Source organism: Elgaria multicarinata, chromosome 5 (genome assembly GCF_023053635.1).
Source record: "Elgaria multicarinata webbii isolate HBS135686 ecotype San Diego chromosome 5, rElgMul1.1.pri, whole genome shotgun sequence".
Taxonomy (NCBI): domain Eukaryota; kingdom Metazoa; phylum Chordata; class Lepidosauria; order Squamata; family Anguidae; genus Elgaria; species Elgaria multicarinata.
The window spans coordinates 21,568,320-21,583,465 of NC_086175.1; the positions used below are offsets into that span (position 1 = coordinate 21,568,320).

Consider the following 15,146-nt stretch of genomic DNA (forward strand, 5'->3'; position numbering starts at 1 on the left):
TAGTGCTATATCCTGCTCGGTGTAGATGTGTCAAGAGCCCCAACAGTTGTCAGTGCACTTCAGTACCACTATAAAGCAGTAGTGTAGATCCTGCAGTGCATTTCAATACCGCTATAAAGCAGTAGTGTGGCTCCTGCCTTCTGTATACCACTTTCATACCACCTTCATAATGGAATATCCTGCTTGGTGTAGATGACCCCTGGTATGAATTCCTCATGGTACAGCAGCGTGTGTTCTACCTTTAGGGTGGATTCCTGCATTGAGCAGGGGGTTGGACTCGATGGCCTAATAGGCCCCTTCCAACTCTACTGTTCTATGATTCTATTATGCTACATAGTCAGTAGAGGAAGGCAGAAAATATTTTCTATGCTGCCTGTCCCTTGGTCTTTTACTTGCATAAGAAGGCTATCTACTATATCTCAATATGTACATTCTTAAAGCAAATGTAAAATCAAACCATACTGCTGCAAAACTAATCCCTTTATTTCATAATTGCCTAACAACTATGGGTGAAATACAAGGAGTGTCCCACTGCTGATGGAAAGCTTCTGTCAGCAGAATGACAAGGGGGTGAGAGTCCCCCAAATCTGCTCCAGATGATAAGGGGGATTTCCCTAGCAGAATGGGGAGTGCAGGGGGAAAAGAAGAATGGAAAGTTGCATTGTGCAAGCAAATGTCTACTCGCACAATGTTGGCTATAACCCAATGTAGCTCAAAGGCGATAGAATTTTAGCTCTCCATAAAATTTTCCAGGGGGTTGTTAATAATAGATTTATTTTTACAACTTTCTTTTACTTATTTGATACACAGATCAGTTGGTGAAAAACATTTAATGGTTTTCAGACACACATATTGCGTTTTCTATTTTATTTATTTATTTATGTATTACATTTATATACCACCCCACAGCTGAAGCTCTCTGGGCGGTTTTCAAAAGCTAATTAATTAATACCAATGCTAATATTAGTTAATATTAATAAGGGTAGGTCACTGCTTGAATCCAGAAAGCCATATATGCATTATACCTTAATTTGAAATTAAAAATAAATGGAATTATCGCATAGTCCTTGTCATGCTGGTTTATTCTTAATTTTTCTGTGAATAGAATGGGAGAATTCCATTTTACAGTGCATATTTAATTGTGGACATTTATTTTATTTATTATTGCATTTATATCCTGCCTTTTTTCCTGCAAGGAACCCAAGGTGGCATACATAATCCTCCTCCTCTCCACTTTATCCTCACAAAAACAACCCTGTGAGGCGGGTTGGGCTGAGAGTCTGTAAGTGGCCCAAAGTCACCCAGTGGGTTTCCATGGCCGAGTAGGGACTAGAACCCGGATCTCCCAACTCTCAGTCCAACACTCTAGCCACTACACCACACTGGACATAATATATTGTGTAAATATGGAGCTTTTCTACATGACGAAATTATTGTGTGCTCATGATTCCTTACTTGTTCACAGATTCTTTACACAATGTCATGATCCTTCAGTTTTATTTGTGTGTTTTTCAGACTACTTTTTTGGGGGGTTTTAAGGTGGGGAAAATGGATATTATTTTTGAAAGTGAAGGAAGAGGTATTTACCTACTTGCTATAGCACACCACCACCTAGAGTTTATGTCGTGAAAAGGCAGGAAAGAAAAAGCTCTTTGTATAGAGCACAGATCTCAATTCTTCAAAGAAACCAGAAGTAGATCCAACAATTAAAAGACTTGTGTAGAAAACCTCATTTAAGAAATCTTTGTTTCTCATGTAGAAAACCTCATTTCACTTACCTTTGTCCTGTTAATTTTTAATCCTAGTTTAACTCTCTTGTTTGAAAGCAAACTATGGTTACAGCAGGACAGACAACGTGGTAAAACATGCTGATTGTTAACTAAGAAAGAGATGGGGAATCTTCATGAAGAAAGCATGTGAACACAGCAGGGTGATCAGCAATATGATGTCTAGACTGGGCGATAGCATCCATAGAAGTTTTATATGGCATAGCTTCAAAGGGTTTCTGTTGTATATCCCAGCCTACTGTCATGCTACCTAAAAAGAAACAGATGTTGTGGTTTGGACAGGACCACATTCTAAAATGCATTCATAAACATTTCGCACAGATAAGGAATGAAGTCGCAGCCTAAACCATATGTTGCTATTTTCTAAATTTAGTAATGTTTTGGGCTGTTAGACAATTTGTTAGCATTACATTGCACAAGAGCTAGCTGTAAGTATTTCATTTAATTGCTGAAATTGTAGCTTTCCCCCTAATTGGTAAATTTCCATTGTAGGGGAGTAACTTTTAGATTTCTTCTAGCAATCCTGGGTTATGGTTCATTACTCATCATTCTATCACAGTGCTGCTTTTTTTCAATTACCTTTCTCTTGTTTTCTAAAAACCCGCTTCTTAGCCACATTCTTGTTCTGTATCTAGGTCGGTCAGTGGAAAGCGAGTCTGTTCATACTGTAGAAACGTTCTGGGCAAAGGAGCAGCCATGATCATCGAATCTCTTGGTCTATGCTATCATTTACATTGTTTTAAGGTGAGAGGTGGGCAAAACCCCATGGAGGTGCCGGCACTTTACAATGCACCTCGAACGGCAATTTAGATCTTTAGTAATGGGCTTTGCTAATGAACCATGTGCTTCATGCAGAAATTGATGCTTAATCCTATAGTGAGATGTTCAAATAATTAGCTCTTGATTGGATGATTGATCATTATTATATTATTAACCTCAGTACTCCCATGCAATTTTGCATAGATCAGAATTCATTTCCTATGCTAGAAGGCACACATTGACCACTTAAATCATCAAATGCTTCAGCTATCCCTCGTATTCACACAATCAGAGTCCCTAAAATATGGGGGAAATAATAACTCTTGCTCCACTTCTATTTCGCACCTTCTCCCACATGAACCTTTCTGTACTCTAAGCTGATCAGGTGGGGTTCTGCTTTAAGTGCCAGTACTGACTGAGGCTGGCTGGCATGAGGGGCAAGGTGTTTGCAGTGGTGACTCCCAGAAACTCCCTCTCTGATGAAGTGTGATAGGCCTGCTTGTTTATGGCCTTCGGCAAATTGATGAAGAATACATTTTATTTCACTGAACCTATGGAATTATGTGAATTTTAGTTCAGCTTAATTTGAAAAGTAGATTACTGCTTTGGCTTCATTGTGCTGCTCCTTTTAAATGTGCTTTTTAATTGATTGAAATGTGTATAGATTACCTGTATTGTAGGCACCCTGATGGTTTTTTAGAAGCCATGTAATTTATGACACATTTATGAAAAAACTAATATTTTTTAAAGGAGCAGTTCCACAATCTCATAATAGTTAAATAGAATAAATTCTAATCATTTAATCTGTAGTGATTTGACAACCACTGAAAGCAGCTTTAAGAAATTCTTTAATAGTGCAATCCTATATGTGTTTATTCAGAAGAAGTCCCATTGAGTTAAATGGGACTTACTACCAGGAAAGTGTGCATACGATTGCCACCTAAATCCTCTTTTGAATGATGTAAAATGTGCACTTTTGTACATTAAATATGGCTGAATATGGTTACTACTGGTAGTTTAAGAGCTTCACAAGGCTGAAGAAAATGAGCCATCTGAGTACTTTGCTTTACGATCCTAACAGAAGTGCAGTGCCTCGTTGCCTGTTTGAAAATGGTTTTCTTATGCACCTGCAGTGCAAACTACCTTCAGCAATTACCACTTAAACTGTAGCACTCATATCATAAGTATGAAGTTTGATCACATTTCAAACCAAAGGACGTATAGAGAAGACTAACAGAACTGAAATATATTGTTGCATGTGACCCATCAAAACTGCTTGGTGCCAAAATCACTACTTTTGACATTTGTGCCAAATAATTCAATTCTGTTTCAGAAAGCAAGGCGTTGATTATCTAATCCCTGAATCATTCCTCTCTTCTGCTTAGATTGTTCAACTTTTTAAGACTTCTTGTTGTATAACATTACAATCTCTTCAGGACAGCAGCATATTAACAGTCCATTATTTTTGCTGAACCAGGTGTATGGTTCAAATGTCACATTCTGATAACAATTGGGTGCACTTGCTAATTGTTGAGTTTTTTCTGCAGTGTGTTGCTTGTGAGTGCGAGCTTGGGGGCTCACAGGCTGGAACAGAAGTCCGTATCCGAAACAATGAACTCTTCTGCAACGACTGCTATCTCAGATTTAAAAGTAAGCGGTTCCTTCCATAATAAGTCTAATTTCAAGTGTTGGTCATGATTCTGCAAGTTCATTTCTTGCTGTCTTGTCAAACGCTTTTTATATGTATCAGTGTTATATAAATCAAGAGTAATAATACTTGGTTTGTACTGTGATAGTTCAATTGCCAACTATTGGGATTGGGGAAAGATTTTCCTCCTTGGGTTGATGTAGTTGCTTTTCTGACTTTGAATATATATATTTTTAAAAATGCAGCATAGAACAATTCACAAAAGTATGTATGATGAAAAAAAGAGGGAACAATATGACAAATGAAAAACATTGGGATCTGCATTCTATGGACGGAAGGGTTGCACTTACAGAAAGTGCTTCTGCCTGATTTTCAGGGACCCCACCTCAATCCCTCCTCCCACATCACAATTCATCCCATTCAGCAGGGTCTCCCCACCCTCTGTGTAGCATCTTCAGGGAGTGGAAGTGGCTTCCTGGAGGAGGAGGGGGGAAAAACTCATTTCTCCCAGCCCAGTTGCACATGCCTAAATTTAGTTTCAACACCTTTTAAATAAATTTTATATTTCACAAAGTGACATACACCACGATACCTTAAAAGTACTTTTCCATGCTAATATGATACTTAAATATGTGGGGAATTTATGCCTTAATAGTTTTATAAAGTTTGTGGTATTACAGTAGGGAGAAAAATACAAGTTTTGTTCAAAAAGCAGAGGTAACTGTGTTGGGCAAAAGAGAAATGACAAAATCCATATTGGGTAATACCATTTCTTAGGCTAACTGAAAGATTTTGTTTTACCTGGGTTGCCTGATGAAGAGTTTTTGTGACCTTTGATTTGGCCTAATAAAAATATTGATCTACTATTAATTTTGCCAATTTCATTCAATTACATAACAGTACTTTCCCTCTGTGGAAGAAAGGATGCTTTTTCTTTATAGTTAACAGCTGAAGGTACACTTAATTTGAAGCACTGTGATTTGAAGCACTTTGTTTTGGAGTGCTGTGAAAATTATTTTTTCACTGTTGGCTGGGATCTTAAGCACAAGCAATTCAGCTTTATGAAATCAGTGGTGCTGACTCACATGTAAATACATTGAAAATCAGGGTGCCTGGATGGTCTATTCATTTATAGTCTGTTTTTCCATCTCTAAATTGAAGATTAAAATATGACAGTCTTCATTAATCATTGAAAGTCAATAAGGCAAGAGCTGAACAAACCTCCCAAGGGAGGTGGTTCTGCAGTTGCAATCAGGAAGGCCATGTCCCACAGTCTCACCAACTGTGCTTCTGATGGTGATGGGTTGTAGGACAAAGTTCCCTGAAGACCTCAACATGCAAGTAGAATCATGTAGAAGGAGGCAGATTTTCGAAACACAAATTTATTCCTTGCCCTCAGTTTGCGACACTGACATGGCTGTACTTCGAGTGTAATGGACTAGCTGACCTGACTCTGTACTGTAGCTTCTGGAATCAATGACACAAAATCACCTACCTCATCATTCGAATTTATGTGCAGAGTGAAAACTTCTGTTTTCCCAGACACTGAAAACTGATGTAAAGATGTTGAACCCTCCAAGCCATACAGGCTATTATTCTGTATTTTAGAAAACTGCTTCACTAGATGCTTTCCCTAAGCATATATTTATTTATTTTTATTTATTTATTTAAGCATTTTTATTTAAGCATATGTGCAGCTCAAAGCTCAAATGGCCTGTTCCAAGCAGTGCATGCATGTCAAAATCTAGGAGAAGAAATAGAGCAGGGGTGGAGAATGGGTGGCCCTCCAGATGTTTGTTGGACTGCAACTCCCATCACCCCCATCATTGGCTAGGCTGCTCAGGGCTGATGGGAGTTGCACTGCAACTACATTTGAGAGTTAGACATTTCCACCCCTAAAATAGTGAGTGCTTGTTTGTATATTATATATCATATCAACTATTGTATGATAAGTATTTAGAAATGATATGAGAATGTTTACAGAGTTCCTTTTAGGTTAACTTTAATTTATTCTGTACAGGAGCAAAGTTTATACCCTCTGCCTCTCAATGATATATGAAATGAAGCATCATGATTTACTCTTTAGTTTGGGTGTGCCATTTTAATGGATGCTTGACTACTTTTAGGTGGTTATAAAACATACCGGTGGCCGTAATTTTTTCAGTGCGATCTGAACTGTCTTAACAAACCTTTCTTTGAACAGACACAATTTTGCATTATGTAAAATCACTATCTCTAGTTTTAGAGATTCTATAATAAATGGAGTGGATGTTCTCAGGCTACATAGTCAGTCCAGGTTTCTTTCAAAGTATATGGCTTTGGAGAGTGAATGATACTTTCATCTGTGACCTTTGGATCATTGTTAAGCAAGAATGCCTCTGTAGGCGGACCTTATGCCCTTTGACCTGGCTTTTTTGCCGCCAGTACGGACTTAACCACAAGAACAGCTGGGTCTATTCCTAGGAAGGTGTCATGGATTACATATTTCTTTATCAAGTAGTGTCCTTAAGCAGGCCTGAAACCTGCTTGGAAAGATTTTCCTCACTGAATGACTGTAACATTAAGGGATAATCTTTCTGTATAAATGAGCCATCTCATATCTAACATTATCATAGCTGAAACATTTTATTTATTTATTTATTTATTTATTACATTTCTATACCGCCCAATAGCCGGAGCTCTCTGGGCGGTTCACAAAAATTAAAACCATTCAAAGTATAAAACAACAGTATAAAACCATAATATAAAATACAATATAAAAGCTCAACCAGATAAAAAGAGCAGCAGTGCAAAATTACAAATGTTAAAACACCAAGTTAAAATTTATTTATAGACTGTTAAAATGCTGGGAGAATAAAAAAGTCTTCACCTGGCGTCTAAAAGCATATAATGTAGGTGCCAAGCGGAGGTCTTCACCTGGTGCCACTTGAAATGCAATGCTTTTCCGTGGAGCCAGCTCACATCTTTAGATGTTTCGTTTTAATGAAACATTTGAATGAAACATTCAAAGAAGAAGGGAACTTGACAGTGTAACATGCATGTTTAATTTTCTTCAGTTTCCTGTTTGATCTTTCTTCATATATACTTAGTTCTCTTTTCCAAAAATAATAATTTGATTGGTATGTTAATGCATACCTGTGCCTTTTTTGGACACAACACACTCAGCTTCTGGTCATCTTGAATGCATCTACTTGGCTCTAATTGCAGGGACTCAGGAGAGCTGTCTCTATCTAGTCATGCAGCAGGATACTTCAGCCCATGTTGTATCTTGCTAGTTCACATAAGATGACAGGGACTGGAGATTACTTGGCTGGCTTCCCACCCTTAGAGCAAGGTTGTTATTATTATTATTATTATTATTATTATTATTATTATTATTATTATTATTATTATCATTTGTATACCGCCTCATAGCCGAAGCTCTCTGGGCAGTTTACAAAAGTTGAAAACAGTGAACATTAAAAAGAAATATACAAAATTTAAAACTATAAAATGCATTCTTAGGTTGTCCTAAGAAAAATTGCTTAGGACTGATTGTGCATTGTAGCATTGCACTAGTAGCTACAGAAGCTGCCATCTGGAGAAATGCTTGATTATTAAAGCTTAAATCATCATTCTCCAGCCTCTTGTGTTGTGAACTTTGGTTCTTGTTCATGTAGAAGAGGAAGGGAGGCATCTGTAATTCAGTTGAGCATCCTGGCCAATGTAGACTTTACATTTACATTACAAAATGACTTTAGGCAAAATCATATTTGCAGATGTCCTTGGATTTTGTTATGTTCTCTCAACATACTCCTATCCCTTTGCCTTCCTTACCTCCAACCTTTTGTAGAAAACGTCTCCAGAATTTTAGTATTGTTCTACTCTGGAGTGAGCCTGGGCAGCATTGAGAGTTTGAGTGTCTCTCTGTCTTGTCTTTGTATTCGAGGGAGGGAAGCTACCGCTGGAGTTGGGCCATAAATTCAACAATTCTAGCCGCTAACTTGATGCGGTTTTGATCTTCACTCACATTCCAAGCATTTCCCCCTGTCAATTGCTTGGTCTGTTGCATGTCTAGGAGTAAACTGCTGTTACAAGAGCTCCTTCTGCTGGCCTTGTGAAATTGTTGTAATTGCAACTTCAGAGAGTGAGTTTAGACAAGCCATCCTACATTTAGTTTCAGATATCACCTTTATCTGTTTATCATGAGGTCTAGAAAATCCGGTGATGGAATTTCTTAATGTTGATGGTTAAAATTGTTTAAATATATATTCATACATACACACGCACGTTGTCTGTTTGTATGTGAATTATTATTTATTTATTCAACCTAGGTGTTTTTTATATTATGTACAATATTGTATTTTAAGGTTTTTAATCTTGGGGGAGCTAATCGTCGGTGGCAACAGCCGACAGAAAGCTCTGGCGTGGGCTGGTCCATGAAGTCATGAAGAGTCGGAAGCGACTGAACGAATAAACAACAAAATCTTTATAAATGGCCCAGAGAGCTTTGGCTATTGGGCAGTATAGAAATGTAATGAATGAAGGAAAATGGAGATGAGATTCATCAGTTTATAACAAACAATCATAATGCCTTATTTTTAAAAACGTCTTGGAAATTAGCAACAAATATTTGAAGGTTTTATAATGTTTGTTTACTCTAAATTGAGACTACCTGCAATGCAAATTTAACTAATCTTGCTCTTCTCCACTCAATTTCAACAGCTGGACAGCCAACCATTATGTGAGACAAGCCCAAATATGAAACCATTGCTACAGATACAGGAGGAAGCCGCTGCTGTAGATCTATAAATATATATTGTGTGCAGTTTTTTAAAGAAATGTTTGCCTGTCTAGATCATGTAGAAAATCCATAGTATTCTTCATTAAACTTATTTTGAGCTATTTATGAGAGGCTAATCACAATAAGAAACTTTTCTGGATTAAGAATACAAAGCTTCTGTTCAATGTACAATCCCATCCTTATACAAACAAGGCAGAAAGACATTTAATTAGTGGTAATTTCAGAATGTTGGAGGCTGATGAGGAAAATAGCTTTAAATTTCCAATTATATATGAAGAGGCTATTTTGGGTTTTTTAATGCTCTTAAATGAGCATTTTTGAAATTATATGGATTTGTAACTGCAATTTCTCTTTCTGATGTATATGCTATAGAGTTATGCAGACTATTATGAAAATTTCATTTAAGGACACACAAAGGTGGTTGCTGTCTATATTTCAGTTTCTAAGCTTATTATTATGCTTTTAAATACTAAAATGTAAACTTCAGTCTGTTTTCTTGGGATTCAGTATTTCATTGTGCTTTAATAGTTAAATGCAATTGGGAAAATTATTGTGAGGCATTTTCGTTCCATGTTTGAAAAATGTAACTTTACTTGCACCTCAAACAAGTTAATATGACTGAAGATTTTTCCCCTTCTGTTGACTTACTTTGTATTTGTAAATAAAGTTGCTGACGCTGCAAATAAATGAATGGTTTCAATTTTTGAATTGTCTATCTTGAGGGGGGAGGGATCTGCAAGAAGTATGATTTCATGTTATTAAAAAACCCACACGCTTCCTTGCTAAACCTGCTACTGCTTCTGTACACATACTATTTATTTTTCAGTTCACCTCTAGGTTTCAAAAACGTATGAAATTATAGTAATTGATAGCGTGGCTTAGAATCTATAGATACAATTCCTTCTTAAATATACAATGTAGAAATTAAATCAAAACTTCTAGAAGTTTGATTGCTAGGTTTAAATGGGTACAGGAATTACAATAATATCTTACTGAATCTTAATGGAAAAGAATTTGCATCTTCAAAGGCCCCGATTATGGTACCCATGGCCAGGCTGAGGTACACAGAGAAAAGAGCCCAGAGAAAGGGGGGCAGGCCAGAGTGGGTAGCACACATACAGAGTGTACATTAATGTGCACACACAAACACAGATAAAGGGACACTCACTTGTTTGTGATTGCTCCCCCCCCTCCCATACAGCAATCGTGGTGGTGTCCTGGACACTTTTTCAAAATGCCAAATGTAGGGTGACCATATTTTGGAAACCAAAATAGAGGACATCCCATCATGGCCTTGGTCACATGTCTGATTCTACAGCTCTCAAGACAAATTTGTTCTACATAACATCTTAATGTTAAAATCACTGAAATAAAGAACATGAGACATTCAATGTATCTAAAGTTAACTTCACTCAATCCTGCTTTTGTAGCTTTTGCTGTACTTTGAAGCTTTTGCTATGCTATGTGTGGTACAGTCTCCCCTTCCTTCAAATAACTTTTCTTACTGCAAATCCTTCACTGGATGACCATAGTCTCACCTTTCCTAACATTTAACACTCTTTCCCCATCGCCTTTCTCATAGCCATTTTAAGTCAGGTTCCATATTCACAGATTCAGCACACTGCTACCACTGAACAAATGAATTAGTTGACAAGTGCAGAAAAATCTAGTACAACAAACTAGCATTCAGAAAGAGTTTAATATATTAGCCATGGAACAAAATGGACTAAAGGCTTGTTGCAGTAACTTCTCACTAGTACCTCTTAGCTTGTTTCAACAATAAGTCCCATTAATTTCAATAAAGCTTATTCCCAGATTAATGAATATAGGATTGCGGCCTTAAGTGACGGTGCTTACAGGGCATTAGTATTTTATTGCTGTTCATGAAAAATCTTCACTGTGATAGAATTTAAGCAAGTTGAACAGTGCAACATTATACATATCTACGCAGAAGTCCCATTGACTGCAATAGGGCTTGCAATCCTAAAGTGTAAACATAAACATTACAAACACAAAACAGGATCATTGACAGAGGAGGTCGGAGGTTTCTGCAATTTTGGAGCAAGTTGTCAGTCACACACAAGATGAACATAGTTTGTATAATTTTTGAGTTTTCAAGATGCCTCAAGACACTTTGTGGCTTTTGAACACAAATGAACAAGAGGTGTGTCTGCTTCTTCCCTTCTTTAGCAAGGGCCAGCCCCTTCCCTCAAGGAGGACTCTGCACCCACCAAAGCCTGGCTTCGTGGATCATGCGACCAGCAGGTGCACTCCAGAAAGATGGTTTTAGAGCCTAGGAGATCCAGACACACTCGTTACCTTGTCCCCTAATTCAGACATTGCTGCTCACCTCCCTTTTTGGCAGCAAAACCACTTCTATCCTCCTATACCAGATAAGGGACCTGGGCCTGCTTGGAAGAAGCAACAGGTGAGGAAGGCCTCTGGCACTCCACTGAACATGTCAGCAGCCAATGAACCTGCTCATCCCTTGCCAGGAGCCTCACTGTCTATGATGGAAAAAATGCAGTGTTTGGCTGCTGGGCACCTCTCCCTGCCCAGTCAGGCACCAGCTTACAATGGTATTGTTAAGCAATTTTGGGTGCTGGAAGTAATGGTCTTACAGCCGCCTTTATATACATCACTTCCACATTGCACAGTGGCTACGTTTATGATGCTAGAGCAATAATAATAATGATAATGGTAACCCTGATACTTTTTTTTAATGTTTACACACATGTGCAGAGTTTTACATTTTAAACTCGGTGAATCCTATGCATGTTAAGTCCTACATCTCCCAGTATTCTCCAGCCAGCCATGCTAGGGGATTCTGGGAGTTGTGGGACTTTTTCTTGTCTAAATACGAAGAAGATTGTGCCTTTAACTCATTATGTCACACCAGCATGACTACAGGAATAAAATATTATTTCCTTTTAGTGCCCTGATCCTTGTTATAGAAAAGGATAATGTATATTTTAATTTAAAAAATTAAATAAGCATCTATGACCATTACAGAGTTTTCCTTGCCTCATGCAGTGTTGTGATTATTTGACTGGGACTGAAATGCAGATATACAGGACTGAAAGAAATGCACTCTGTATATGTTTAGGGGCATTAGTCATAATGATAGATCCCATAGCATCCTGCTTCTGCAGTGCCTTCAGCAATACCCCCTACTCCTTCCTTTTTATATTTACCTCAGAATAAGCTCTATTGAACTCAGACTTCTGAGTAGACAAATTTAGGATTGTGCTGTAACACTATTTTTAAGGTGACACAAGACACAGAACCTTCCAAGGATAAAGGGAAAAGAGAAAAATCAGCGAAGGGAATAACAGAGCTGGGGAACAGCCTCCAAGAGTAAAGCAATGATGTGTGTGTGTGAGAGAAAAGGGGATCTGTGTGGGGGATGGAAAAAAGAGGGGTCACCAGCCAGACTTCCCGGGAGGACCAGCAGCACGTGTCTGACTCCAGCCAGGGTGGCACTGCTTTGCAGCAAGCTTGCACTTTGCAACCCCTTCCCTATGCCCATTTCTTTACCTGGGAGTAAATCAGTGTAGAGACTCTGGGGATGCATCTTTGCCACCTCCTCTGGCACCTTTGTGATGATGAGAGGTGAGAGAAAGGGCAATGAAGAGGGAAAGGGCAGCAGCTCCTCTCCATCAGCCCCAGCGCATGTGAGGAACAGGAGGCAGGCAATGGCAGTGGCTTGAGCGCAGGCGGGTCCTGCAGCTGAGCCCACACTGGGCTCAGCTGTGCACATCCACTGGAGATGATGGCAGGCAGTGAGGGGATGGGCAGCCCCATCTGACTGCTGCTGCAGCTGGAGGCACAGGTGGCAGCATAGCTGGGGAGTTGGGATGCAAGCAGAGAGTGGGAGCAGCTGAAGCAGCAGAAACTGGCTGCTGCCCGGTGAGGCAAAAAGGTGTAACATGCCTGGCAGATACAGTGCACCTGTTAAATGCAGCATGCCCGGCCCGAGCTGCTGCTCCCTGGGTTCCCCACTCTCGATCTCGCAATACTTCTGGAATGAAGTCATCCGTGAGATGGGGGACTTCCCAGAGAGGCAGCGAACCTACTGAAGACACATCTGCCCAGCACTGCATCCCACTGTCTCCTGAGCCGGTTCAGGAGACAGCAGATCTGAGTGCTAGGAAGACAGGTCCTCAGTGGCCTCCGGGAGAAGCGGGGAAACCAGCGAGCAAGCCATGGCCTCCCTTACGGTCCTGGAAGTCTTGCAAGAAGGGGGACTTCCAGGAGAGAAGTGTCTGCGTAGTGCTGTGTCCTGCTGTCTGCTGAGCCAGCTCATGAGGCAGCAAGTTGCTGTTGCTCTGTGGCTTCTGAGAAGTGGGTAAGCCAACAAGTGAACAGTGGCTTCTCCATCTTGCAAGACTTCTGGGATGAGGTGTCTGACAGATGTCAGACAGCTAATACCAGAAGTCTTGTGAGATGCGAGATTTGGGGTGCTGCTGGGACATCGGGATTTTTCTTGGATATTTTTTTAAAAATATTACCACACATACCCAGACTTCCTAGGAAGGAGCAAAAACTAGACAAATGTGGGGGACACCGAGCATATGGTCACCCTATTAAATGTGCACATGGGTCCAAAAGATTTGGGGGGCACTGGCATATTAAGTTTAGTTTTGAAAGATTCTGAGACTTCAAAGAAAGTTCAGGATAAAAGGCAAGTACTGAGAAAAAGAACATACCACATCTAAACTGACCCTGTAAGACAGTAATGTTCGAGCTTTCTAGCTTCATGGAACACATTGACTTCTTCACTGAGAAACCCTAGTTTATCTGTCGCAGAACCTACACAGTTCTAGGAAGTGTTCTAGGGCACACTCTGCAGCTGGGCACTAGCCAGAGCTGTTAGCCTTCATCAACTTGTATGAACTGTGAACAGCTGAGCACATTCATAACCTGCTAATTGAGGGAGCCACAGGTCCCCTAGAACAGTTTAGAATCATAGAATAGAGTTGGAAGGGGCCCATAAGGCCATTGAGTCCACACACACCCTGCTCAATGCAGGAATCCACCTTAAAGCATCCCTGACAGATGGTTGTCCAGCTGTACAGAAAGAGAAGGGGATGCTGTTACTTGTCCTAAATCTGGATACAGTGAGCTATAAAATTGTATCTGTGGTATAATCTGTCTAGAAATTGGGACTGATTATTCACCACAATTGCTATGTCTTAGTTATTTCAAAGCCACAGAACTCCTTGCTGAACTGCTTATATAAGAACCATTTAGAATATTTGGCAAATAGAGAAGTGTTCATAATCACTGGGCTAGCCTTGTATATTGTGTTTAACTTGTCTTCTCAATGTATTTCTGCAAAATGCTTTTTAGGGTGACCATATGAAAAGGAGGACAGGGCTCCTGTATCTTTAACAGTTGCATAGAAAAGGCAATTTCAGCAGGTGTCATTTGTATATATGGAGAACCTGGTGAAATTCCCTCTTCATCACAACAGTTAAAGCTGCAGGTGCCCTGCCCTCTTTTAAATCTGGTCACAGTATAGCTGCAGTATAGCTCCTGCAGCTTTAACTGTTGTGATGAAGAGGAAATTTCACCAGGTTCTCCATATTTACAAATGACACCTGCTGAAATTGCCTTTTCTATGCAACTGTTAAAGATACAGGAGCCCTGTCCTCCTTTTCATATGCTCACCCTACTTTAATTAGGCATATACTTAAATTCCAAATAATGGCAGAAGTTAGTAATGTAGTACATCTGCATGTGCCTGTGGGAAAAGGCCCAAATCCACATGGAAGGAGTTCTGTACAATTATGAGAACTGACTGAAGTGTCCTTCTGGTTAATTGAAACTGTAGGCTCTTGTTTTATGTTTTGGTTTTAGGTTGAAGTCCATGTGTCGATTATCTGTAATCCTAGAAGCTAAAAGGGAGAATTATTTGGTATGCTATCACAGTGAATGAAATATCATTTTTTACTATAATGTCTTTGTCTTATGCACTGGGATATTCTTGTCTTAAACACTGGAACAACAACTTCTTGTGATATGGAGATCAATGATATAAGTTGCAGGGGAATCCAAATTGGAGCAAAAGAAGGTGCTGTGGTAGGTTTTACTTCTCTCTCCTATGCTATTTCCAAAGTAACACTGCCCTCCACGCCCTGCCAAAGGTATTTCTCCCATTGGGAAA

At 39.4% G+C, this 15,146-nt stretch overlaps 1 protein-coding gene across 9 annotated transcripts in view; it reads left to right on the plus strand.

The window, feature by feature from the left end:
- Nucleotides 1-9,011, plus strand: part of LMO7 (LIM domain 7) — a 158,725-nt gene extending 149,714 nt beyond the window's left edge. For all 9 annotated transcript variants that reach the window (XM_063126008.1, XM_063126006.1, XM_063126009.1 and 6 more), the window contains 3 exons: nucleotides 2,423-2,531; nucleotides 4,094-4,196; nucleotides 8,899-9,011. In XM_063126008.1, coding sequence (XP_062982078.1) covers nucleotides 2,423-2,531; nucleotides 4,094-4,196; nucleotides 8,899-8,921 — 235 coding nt within the window. In that variant the 3' untranslated portion in view covers nucleotides 8,922-9,011. The remainder of the gene's footprint in view (nucleotides 1-2,422; nucleotides 2,532-4,093; nucleotides 4,197-8,898) is intronic.
- Nucleotides 9,012-15,146: the final 6,135 nt, after the last annotated feature.